This window comes from Episyrphus balteatus, chromosome 1 (assembly GCF_945859705.1).
Source record: "Episyrphus balteatus chromosome 1, idEpiBalt1.1, whole genome shotgun sequence".
Lineage (NCBI taxonomy): Eukaryota > Metazoa > Arthropoda > Insecta > Diptera > Syrphidae > Episyrphus > Episyrphus balteatus.
The window spans coordinates 165,112,966-165,124,312 of record NC_079134.1 but is presented as its reverse complement, the minus strand read 5'-3'; the positions used below and the strand labels follow the sequence as shown (position 1 = coordinate 165,124,312).

The window sequence follows — 11,347 nt, the reverse complement described above, 5'->3', positions numbered from 1 at the left end:
CAATTTAGTCTTAAGAAACAACAATAACAACATACAAATATTGTTTATTTTCTTTTGTTGATTTTATTATTTTTAATTTTATTTTTTTTACAATAATTTACAACAAATATTTGTAACTTAGTTTTATTGTAAGGATATACAGCTTAGGATTTGTAATAAACAACGTGCTTATTATTTTTTATAATAAATCAAAAAAATCACAAAAAATGTTTAAAATAAAGAAAATAACTTAATTTATTTACTGAATTCAAAAAGAAAAAACGTTACTTTCGTTTTCCTTTAGATTTTTTAGTTGTTTGTGATTCAGCAGCTGCTGTTTGTGGTTTGGCTTTAGGAATATACACGCCGTGATTGGTCTTTTTCAAATGGGCAAAAAGTTTATTTTTTGAGGGGAAAGTTGACTTGCAAGTAACGCAACTATGGATGGTATCACAAGAAGGATCATCATCTTGATTGGTTGACGATTCTTTGAGAGTTTCTTTGACCACTTGTGGCAGTGATTGTGCAGTAGCTTCTGTAGTAGGTGTAGATTTCTTTTGTGCTTTTTTATTCTTGGATTTCTTGGCTGATTTCTTGCCACCTTTAGCCCAATCATCATCGCTTTCATCAACTTCCTTTTCCTTATCTTCGATTTTAGGTTCCAGCACTTCAAGAGTCTCGACTTCTTCCTCATCGAAATCCTCGTCATCAACTTTAGGAGCCTTTTTAGCTTTTTTATTCTTCTTACTTTTGGGCTTCTTGATTGCAATGACAACTTCTTCCTTGTCACTCCCTTCCTCTTCCTGCTCTTCAAGCTCCAAATCATTCAGCTCATCATATAACTCCGACTCCAAGACTTCATCATCCATATCGTCCAAGTCACTGGGAATATCATTGACATCGTCAGACATATCATCATAGTCACAATCGAGATCATCTAAATCCTCTAATTCAACTATTTGAATCTTCTTCTTTTGATTTTTAGAGTCTTCCATAGACTTTTCCTCTTCCTTCATCTCCCGAACTAGTCTTTCAATATTGTCTTTGTGTTTTTTGCTAGTTTCATGATTTATGAAGGCATTTTCATTGGAAAACGCCCTATTGCATGCGACGCAATAAAGATCATCGACAAAGTCAGCCTGTTCTTCAGGATCAGAGTTGGAATCATCAGATTCCTCATCAGAGTCCACCTCTCCATCGTATTCCTGTTCGAGTTGTTTCAATTGTTCCTCGAAACCTTCATTGAAAACATTGGCATTGGCTTTACGCATCTCTTCTAGCTCACGGTTTCGTTTACGAATCTGTTCGATTCGGTTTTGTTCCTGTTTTTGGCGATTTAAAGCAGCCTTTTCTTCCAGGAGCTTCTTGTTGGCTTGGACACGTTTGTCTCTCTTCCGAATGAATGATACAAGGTTCCTTACCTAGAACATAGATGAAAAAAATTTAATATATTCCATCATAAAAATTTCAAAAAGTTAGAACAGACAAAATGGAAAATGAAAATAAAGGAAAAACTTAAATCAAAATGCCATAGAATAGAGATTCTAAACTTTCGTACTTTAAGTTAAAAAACCAAAGTTTTACTTATTTTATAAATAATGCAGTATTTGTTAAAGTCCTTATTGACTTTGGAAATTTGTAAAAAAAATGCGTTAAGATGAAACTGAATAAAATTTTCAAAAAGCAGTAGTTCGAAAGCGAGGAACAGATGCAAAGTCCATGTGATTACCACGAATGTCGCGGACAGATAATAATCTGAAATCAAGGGGCACGGTAGTGCCCAGCCAAGTTCTCTAGCAACTTTGGCACTACACCCTTATTTACAGGAAACAACTCAGGCCATTTTCGACCCCCCTCTAACTTCCACACCAAAGATGCTAGAAATTTCAAAATCGCTACATTTGTTGAGCTGGTCAAAACCAAACACCTCCCAAAATTTCAGCCTCCTACGATGAGTAGTTTCTGAGATATAGGGCTTTCAAAATCGCAAAAACCGTAACTGACTCACTGACTCACTGACAGATCATCAAAATTATGGAGAACTTCCCGATATCGTAGAAACTTGAAATTTTGGATAGATAAATGTGGATAGATAAATGTCGATAGATAAATGTGGATAGATAAATGTGGATAGATAAATGTCGATAGATAAATGTGGATAGATAAATGTGGATCGATAAATGTGGATAGATAAATGTGGATAGATAAATGTCGATAGATAAATGTGGATAGATAAATGTGGATAGATAAATGTGGATCGATAAATGAGAATAGATAAATGTCGATAGATAAATGTGGATAGATAAATGTGGATAGATAAATGTGGATAGATAAATGTCGATAGATAAATGTGGATAGATAAATGTGGATAGATAAATGTGGATCGATAAATGTGGATAGATAAATGTGCAAAAACCGTAACTGATTCACTGACTCACTGACAGATCATCAAAATTATGGAGAACTTCCCGATATCGTAGAAACTTGAAATTTTGGATAGATAAATGTGGATAGATAAATGTCGATAGATAAATGTGGATAGATAAATGTGGATAGATAAATGTGGATCGATAAATGTGGATAGATAAATGTGGATGACTCACTGACAGATCATCAAAATTATGGAGAACTTCCCGTTATCGTAGAAACTTGAAATTTTGGATAGATAAATGTGGATAGATAGATAAATGTCGATAGATAAATGTGGATAGATAAATTTGGATAGATAAATGTGGATAGATAAATGTGGATAAATAAATGTGGATAGATAAACCGTAACTGACTCACTGACAGATCATTAAAATTATGGAGAACTTCCCGATATCGTAGAAACTTGAAATTTTGGATAGATAAATGTGGATAGATAAATGTGGATAGATAAATGTGGATAGATAAATGTGGATCGATAAATGTGGATAGATAAATGTGGATCGATAAATGTGGATAGATAAATGAGGATAGATAAATGTGGATCGATAAATGTGGATAGATAAATGTCGATAGATAAATGTGGATAGATAAATGTCGATAGATAAATGTGGATAGATAAATGTGGATCGATAAATGAGAATAGATAAATGTCGATAGATAAATGTGGATAGATAAATGTGGATAGATAAATGTGGATAGATAAATGTCGATAGATAAATGTGGATAGATAAATGTGGATAGATAAATGTGGATCGATAAATGTGGATAGATAAATGTGCAAAAACCGTAACTGATTCACTGACTCACTGACAGATCATCAAAATTATGGAGAACTTCCCGATATCGTAGAAACTTGAAATTTTGGATAGATAAATGTGGATAGATAAATGTCGATAGATAAATGTGGATAGATAAATGTGGATAGATAAATGTGGATCGATAAATGTGGATAGATAAATGTGGATGACTCACTGACAGATCATCAAAATTATGGAGAACTTCCCGTTATCGTAGAAACTTGAAATTTTGGATAGATAAATGTGGATAGATAGATAAATGTCGATAGATAAATGTGGATAGATAAATTTGGATAGATAAATGTGGATAGATAAATGTCGATAGATAAATGTGGATAGATAAAGCGTAACTGACTCACTGACAGATCATTAAAATTATGGAGAACTTCCCGATATCGTAGAAACTTGAAATTTTGGATAGATAAATGTGGATAGATAAATGTGGATAGATAAATGTGGATAGATAAATGTGGATCGATAAATGTGGATAGATAAATGTGGATCGATAAATGTGGATAGATAAATGTGGATAGATAAATGTGGATCGATAAATGTGGATAGATAAATGTCGATAGATAAATGTGGATAGATAAATGTGGATAGATAAATGTGGATCGATAAATGTGGATAGATAAATGTGGATGACTCACTGACAGATCATCAAAATTATGGAGAACTTCCCGATATCGTAGAAACTTGAAATTTTGGATAGATAAATGTGGATAGATAAATGTCGATAGATAAATGTGGATCGATAAATGTGGATAGATGATAAATGTGCAAAAACCGTAACTGATTCACTGACTCACTGACAGATCATCAAAATTATGGAGAACTTCCCGATATCGTAGAAACTTGAAATTTTGGATAGATAAATGTGGATAGATAAATGTGGATAGATAAATGTGGATACATAAATGTGGATGACTCACTGACAGAACATCAAAATTATGGAGAACTTCCCGATATCGTAGAAACTTGAAATTTTGGATAGATAAATGTGGATAGATAGATAAATGTCGATAGATAAATGTGGATAGATAAATGTGGATAGATAAATGTGGATAGATAAATGTGGATAGATAAATGTGGATAGATAAATGTGGATAGATATATGTGGATAGATATATGTGGATAGATAAATGTGGATAGATAAATGTCTCTAGATAAATGTGGATAGATATTTGTGGATAGATAAATGTGGATAGATAAATGTCGATAGATAACCGTAACTGACTCACTGACAGATCATCAAAATTATGGAGAACTTCCCGATATCGTAGAAAAATCAAATTTTGGATAGATAAATGTGGATAGATAAATGTGGATAGATAAATGTGGATAGATAAATGTGGATAGATAAATGTGAATAGATAAATGTGGATAGATAAATGTGGATAGATAAATGTGGATAGATAAATGTGGATAGATAAATGTCGATAGATAAATGTGGATCGATAAATGTGGATAGATAAATGTGCAAAAACCGTAACTGATTCACTGACTCACTGACAGATCATCAAAATTATGGAGAACTTCCCGATATCGTAGAAACTTGAAATTTTGGATAGATAAATGTGGATAGATAAATGTGGATAGATAAATGTAGATAGACAGATAAATGTCGATAGATAAATGTGGATAGATAAATGTGGATAGATAAATGGGGATAGATAAATGTGGATAGATAAATGTCGATAGATAAATGTGGATAGATATATGTGGATAGATAAATGTGGATAGATAAATGTCTCTAGATAAATGTGGATAGATATATGTGGATAGATAAATGTGGATAGATAAATGTCGATAGATAAACCGTAACTGACTCACTGACAGATCATCAAAATTATGGAGAACTTCCCGATATCGCAGAAACATGAAATTTTGGATAGATAAATGTGGATAGATAAATGTGGATAGATAAATGTGGATAGATAAATGTGGATAGATAAATGTGGATCGATAAATGTGGACTGTACGAAAGTACAAAAGTAGCAAATGTACTTTCTATCGACATTTATCTGTCTATCCACATTTATCTATCCACATTTATCTATCCACATTTATCTATTCACATTTATCGATCCACATTTATCTATCCACATATATCTATCCACATTTATCTATCGACATTTATCTATCCACATTTATCTATCCCCATTTATCTATCCACATTTATCTATCCACATTTATCTATCGACATTTATCTGTCTATCCACATTTATCTATCCACATTTATCTATCCACATTTATCTATCCACATTTATCGATCCACATTTATCTATCCACATTTATCTATCCACATTTATCTATCCACATTTATCTATCCACATTTATCTATCCTCATTTATCGATCCACATTTATCTATCCACATTTATCGATCCACATTTATCTATCCACATTTATCGATCCACATTTATCGATCCACATTTATCTATCCACATTTATCTATCGACATTTATCTATCCACATTTATCTAGAGACATTTATCTATCCACATTTATCTATCGACATTTATCTATCCACATTTACATTGGGCAATGCTTATAAATTACATTCCACAATTGAGCTACTTTTTTTTAAGCTAATAAATTGATGATTTGACTGTACGAATCGGTTGTACCATAGGTCTTATGACTAAAATAAAATATTATAACGATTTATACTTTCAAACTAAGTGGTTGAGTTTTATTTCGAATTATTCTAATCAGACTTTTTTAATACAAAAATTTAAGAAAATTATTAAGAGTGATAAAAAACAAGATAGATAAATGTGGATAGATATATGTGTATAGATAAATGTGGATAGATAAATGTCGATAGATAAATGTGGATAGATAAATGTGGATCGATAAATGTGGATAGATAAATGTGGATCGATAAATGTGGATAGATAAATGTGGATAGATAAATGTGGATAGATAAATGTGGATAGATAAATGTCGATAGATAAATGTGGATAGATAAATGTGGATATATGTGGATAGATAAATGTGGATAGATAAATGTCTCTAGATAAATGTGGATAGATAAATGTGGATCGATAAATGTGGATACATAAATGTGGATCGATAAATGTGGATAGATAAATGTGGATAGATAAATGTGGATAGATAAATGTGGATCGATAAATGTGGATAGATAAATGTCGATAGATAAATGTGGATAGATAAATGTGGATAGATAAATGTGGATAGATAAATGTGGATGACTCACTGACAGATCATCAAAATTATGGAGAACTTCCCGATATCGTAGAAACTTGAAATTTTGGATAGATAAATGTGGATAGATAAATGTCGATAGATAAATGTGGATAGATAAATGTGGATAAATAAATGTGGATCGATAAATGTGGATAGATAAATGTCGATAGATAAATGTGGATGGATAAATGTGGATAGATAAATGTCTCTAGATAAATGTAGATAGATAAATGTGGATAGATCAAGGGGCACGGTAGTGCCCAGCCAAGTTCTCTAGCAACTTTGGCACTACACCCTTATTTACAGGAAACAACTCAGGCTATTTTCGACCCCCTCTAACTTCCACACCAAAGATGCTAGAAATTTCAAACTCGCTACATTTGTTGAGCTGGTCAAAACCAAATACTTCGCAAAATTTCAGCCGATTTTTAAAGTTATTTCAAAAATTGCCAAGCAAACAATCAAAATTTTATTGATACAAATTTGAACCCAAACTATAGAACTTGGTACACTTTTACATCTCAGTACTTTTTGTGCCAGTATAATTTCAACATAGGAGAACTTGGCTCTTTTTTAAACAGTAATGTTTTTGTTGTGATTTCACTACTTTTTGCAAGGTATGGCTGTAGAATTGAAAATCTCTATATTTGATGAAAATTCAGTGGAAATGGGCGGATGCCACGCCCCCTGAATTGAAAATCTCAAATTTTCGATTTTTTCCTTTGTATACACCGCAAGTCCTATCACCGTGTAAAATTTCAAGTTTCTACGTTAACGTGAGTGAGTCAGTGAGTGAGTGAGTCAGCCAGTCAGTCAGTTACGGTTTTTGCGATTTTTGAAGCCCTATATCTCAGAAACTACTCATCGTAAGAGGCTGAAATTGTATGAGGAGTTTGGTTTCGACCAGTTCAACAAATGTATCGAGTTTGAAATTTCTAGCATCTTTGGTGTGGAAGTTAGAGGGGGGTCGAAAATGGCCTGAGTTGTTTCCTGTAAATAAGGGTGTAGTGCCAAAGTTGCTAGAGAACTTGGCTGGGCACTACCGTGTCCCTTGATGTCGATAGATAAATATCGACAGATAAATGTGGATAGATAAATGTGGATAGATAAATGTGGATCGATAAATGTCGATAGATAAATGTGGATAGATAAATGTGGATAGATAAATGTGGATAGATAAATGTGGATAGATAAATGTGGATAGATAAATGTCGATAGATAAATGTGGATAGATAAATGTGGATAGATATATGTGTATAGATAAATGTGATAAAAAAAATTTTGAACGAGCAATTCGGGTCCATAAAATTTACACTCGAAAGAGAACAAAATAGAATAATATGTTTTCTAGATCTTGAATTAAAAATTAATTCACAAAATAAAATAGATGTGTCGGTTTACCACAAACCAACGAGTACCCTCCGCTTCATAACAATCGATTCGCACTGTCCCATCCAACATAAACTCGCAGCCTTCCATTCCCTGACATATCGATTGTGCAAACTTCCTCTATCTGCTTCAAGCTACAAATCAGAATATGAATACATAAAAAAAGTAGCAGATATGAACGGTTATTCTGATAAATTAGTTGACAAACTCATTTTAAAACACTCAAACAAAATCAAAAAATCGAATTTGTCAACTTTATTTTCGCAAAACAACGAAAAAAGTGAAATGAAACGTGCTTCGATGTGCTATGTGCCGGAAATAACAAACAAAATCTCCAAAAAATTTCGCGATCACAATGTTGACCTTGTTTTTTCGAGCCAAAATAAACTTAAAAATCTACTGGGTTCAACCAAAGACAAAATAGACAAGTTCAAAAAATCCGGCATTTATGCAATAAAATGTGAAGACTGTGATGGAGTTTATTATGGTCAAACAAAACGAACGATTGAAAAAAGATTCAAAGAGCATAACTCTTATATTAAACAAAATAAACCACAGTGTTCAGCGATTGCAGAACATGCAATAAAGCATAAACATTCAAATTTAAATGTAAACAACTTGAGTGTAAAGAAACAAATATCAGATGAGAGAAAATTGGATGCATATGAAAGCTACTACATCCATAACGATAACAATGCCATCAATGCTGATAACGGCAACATTACATCGTACCTTTTTTCTCTCATCTAATAACAATATATTTGCACAGCCTGGACCAGTCGTGATGCTGATGATGGACTGCAAGCAGTCCGAAATGCATTCAAGGTTCGTGTTTTGATTGTTTTCTCGTCTCGTTTAATGTTTACGTGCGTATATGTATATATGTAGGTATATCGTGAACATTTTAATTCGTGTCGTTTAATTAATCCAAACCAAAAAGTGTAAAAACATTAAGGTGTTAAATTTGTCTGAATTAAATGTGGATAGATAAATGTGGATAGATAAATGTGGATAGATATATGTGGATAGATAAATGTGGATACATAAATGTGGATCGATAAATGTCTCAAGATAAATGTGGATAGATAGATGTGGATAGATAAATGTGGATAGATATATGTGTATAGATAAATGAGGATAGATAAATGTGGATAGATAAATGTGGATAGATAAATGTTTCAAGATAAATGTGGATAGATAAATGTGGATAGATAAATGTCGATAGATAAATGTGGATAGATAAATGTGGATAGATAAATGTGGATAGATATATGTGTATAGATAAATTTGGATAGATAAATGTGGATAGATAAATGTCTCTAGATAAATGTGGACAGATATATGTGGATCGATAAATGTGGATAGATAAATGTGGATAGATAAATGTCTCAAGATAAATGTGGATAGATAAATGTGGATAGATAAATGTTTCAAGATAAATGTGGATAGATAAATGTGGATAGAAAAATGTCGATAGATAAATGTGGATAGATAAATGTGGATAGATAAATGTGGATAGATATATGTGGATAGATAAATGTGGATAGATAAATGTCGATAGATAAATGTGGATAGATAAATGTGGATAGATAAATGTGGATAGATATATGTGGATAGATAAATGTGGATAGATAAATGTCGATAGATAAATGTCTCTAGATAAATGTGGACAGATATATGTGGATAGATAAATGTGGATAGATAAATGTGGATAGATAAATGTGGATAGATAAATGTGGATAGATAAATGTTTCAAGATAAATGTGGATATATAAATGTGGATAGAAAAATGTCGATAGATAAATGTGGATAGATAAATGTGGATAGATAAATGTGGATAGATATATGTGTATAGATAAATGTGGATAGATCAAGGGGCACGGTAGTGCCCAGCCAAGTTCTCTAGCAACTTTGGCACTACACCCTTATTTACAGGAAACAACTCAGGCCATTTTCGACCCCCCTCTAACTTTCACACCAAAGATGCTAGAAATTTCAAACTCGCTACATTTGTTGAGCTGGTCAAAACCAAACACCTCAGCCTCCTACGATGAGTAGTTTCTGAGATATAGGGCTTTAAAAATCGCAAAAACCGTAACTGACTCACTGATTCACTGACTCACTGACAGATCATCAAAATTATGGAGAACTTCCCGATATCGTAGAAACTTGAAATTTTACACGGTGATAGGACTTGTGCTGTATACAAAGGAAAACTTGAGATTTTCAATTCAGGAGGCGTGGCATCCGCCCATTTCCGCTGAATTTTCATAAAATATTATAGAGCACTTCTGATTATCGTAGAACCTTGAAATTTGGTAGAATGGTAGAGCTGATAGTTTATACAAAGGAAAAAATTTTAAATTTAAGAATTTCAGCCAGGAGGCGTGGCAATCGCCCATCTCCATTTCCAGTTTTTCAAAAGGTCGGATCATGGTCGCACGAGTTAAAAAGTGGTAAAAATGCTTTAAAAGTCACACAGCGGAAACACTGCTCTGGTGCATGATAGTAAAGTTTAGTAATGAAAAAATTGGGAGAAAATAAGTTGAAGAACATAATTTTTGTTTGAGAACTTTTAATCGTATTAGGTTTATATTCCAATTAATATCACTCATTAGGTCCAAAGCACTTAACGCTCCATAGGAACACCCTAAATTATCATCAAAAGCTAAAAAGCAAGTTATTATATTTTAAAAAAGAGAACAAGACCTAAATAACAAAATCATCAATTGAAAAATTCCTCGCTTACCTCTTCATTCCTTTCCCTCTTTGCCTGTTGGACAATCTTCTTCATGTCTTTTTCAATGTATCTCAAAACTCTTCTGTCTTTAATTCCGGTAATGTCATGTGGACACAACCAAGTGTATGTCTTTTTCGTGCAGTAACTCTGCCAATAAGCATAAAATGGCCCCACAACTTCTTCATAACTACTTGTCGAATCACCAAATTTCGGAATATTCTCAATTTCTTCTTCGTCATCCATAAATTCAGCATCTTCCGCTGAGAGTTTCTCAAATACCTCAGCATAAGTTTTATAGAAACCTTTGTCATCATCGCCATACCCTTTGAAACATGACACAGTGAAATATTGAAACAAATCCAAGCAATTCTCTTCGTATTCGGAATTCTTGCCACGCAGAATTTGTTCCCGATGATTGTCATACCAAGCGCGTTCATGTTGATCTGACAACACTTCATAGGCTTGTTGGAGGGTTTGAAATTTTTCTTTAGCTTCTTCTAAATTATTGAGATTTTTATCGGGATGCCAGCGGAGGGCTAGTTTTCTGTATGCAGTTTTGATGTCTCCGTCGGTGGCGTCGCGAGCAACACCAAGTTCTTCGTAATAGCACTTCATGATGTAATATGTTGTTTACAAGCAAATTATTAAAACAAGAAGCCCTTGTTATACGAGGAGGAGCAACAAATTAAATAAAAATACTTAACTTTGCCAAGAGAATTTTATAAATAATTCTTTGCTGTCATTTCACCAACACAACACATGCGTTTGGAAAAATTTGCAAATCAAAACAAAAAAGGGAAAA

The 11,347-nt window shown here is 32.9% G+C and overlaps 1 protein-coding gene across 1 annotated transcript; it reads right to left on the bottom strand.

Moving 5' to 3' along the window:
- Positions 1–38: 38 nt before the first annotated feature.
- On the bottom strand, positions 39–11,265 carry LOC129921145 (dnaJ homolog subfamily C member 21). Its single transcript, XM_056002836.1, has 2 exons — positions 10,555–11,265; positions 39–1,400 (listed from the first exon to the last, which is right to left on the bottom strand). Exons 1-2 carry the CDS (start codon positions 11,158–11,160, stop codon positions 264–266), a joined length of 1,743 nt encoding a protein of 580 aa, XP_055858811.1. The 5' UTR covers positions 11,161–11,265; the 3' UTR covers positions 39–263.
- Positions 11,266–11,347: the final 82 nt, after the last annotated feature.

Bases quoted from the DNA above. Each gene is read 5' to 3' on its own strand.
- LOC129921145 (XM_056002836.1), bottom strand. From the start codon at position 11,160: ATGAAGTGCTATTACGAAGAACTTGGTGTTGCTCGCGACGCCACCGAC. The intron at 1,401-10,554 runs GTAAGCGAGGAA...TCTATGTTCTAG, and splicing joins AGAGGGAAAGGAATGAAGAG to GTAAGGAACCTTGTATCATT.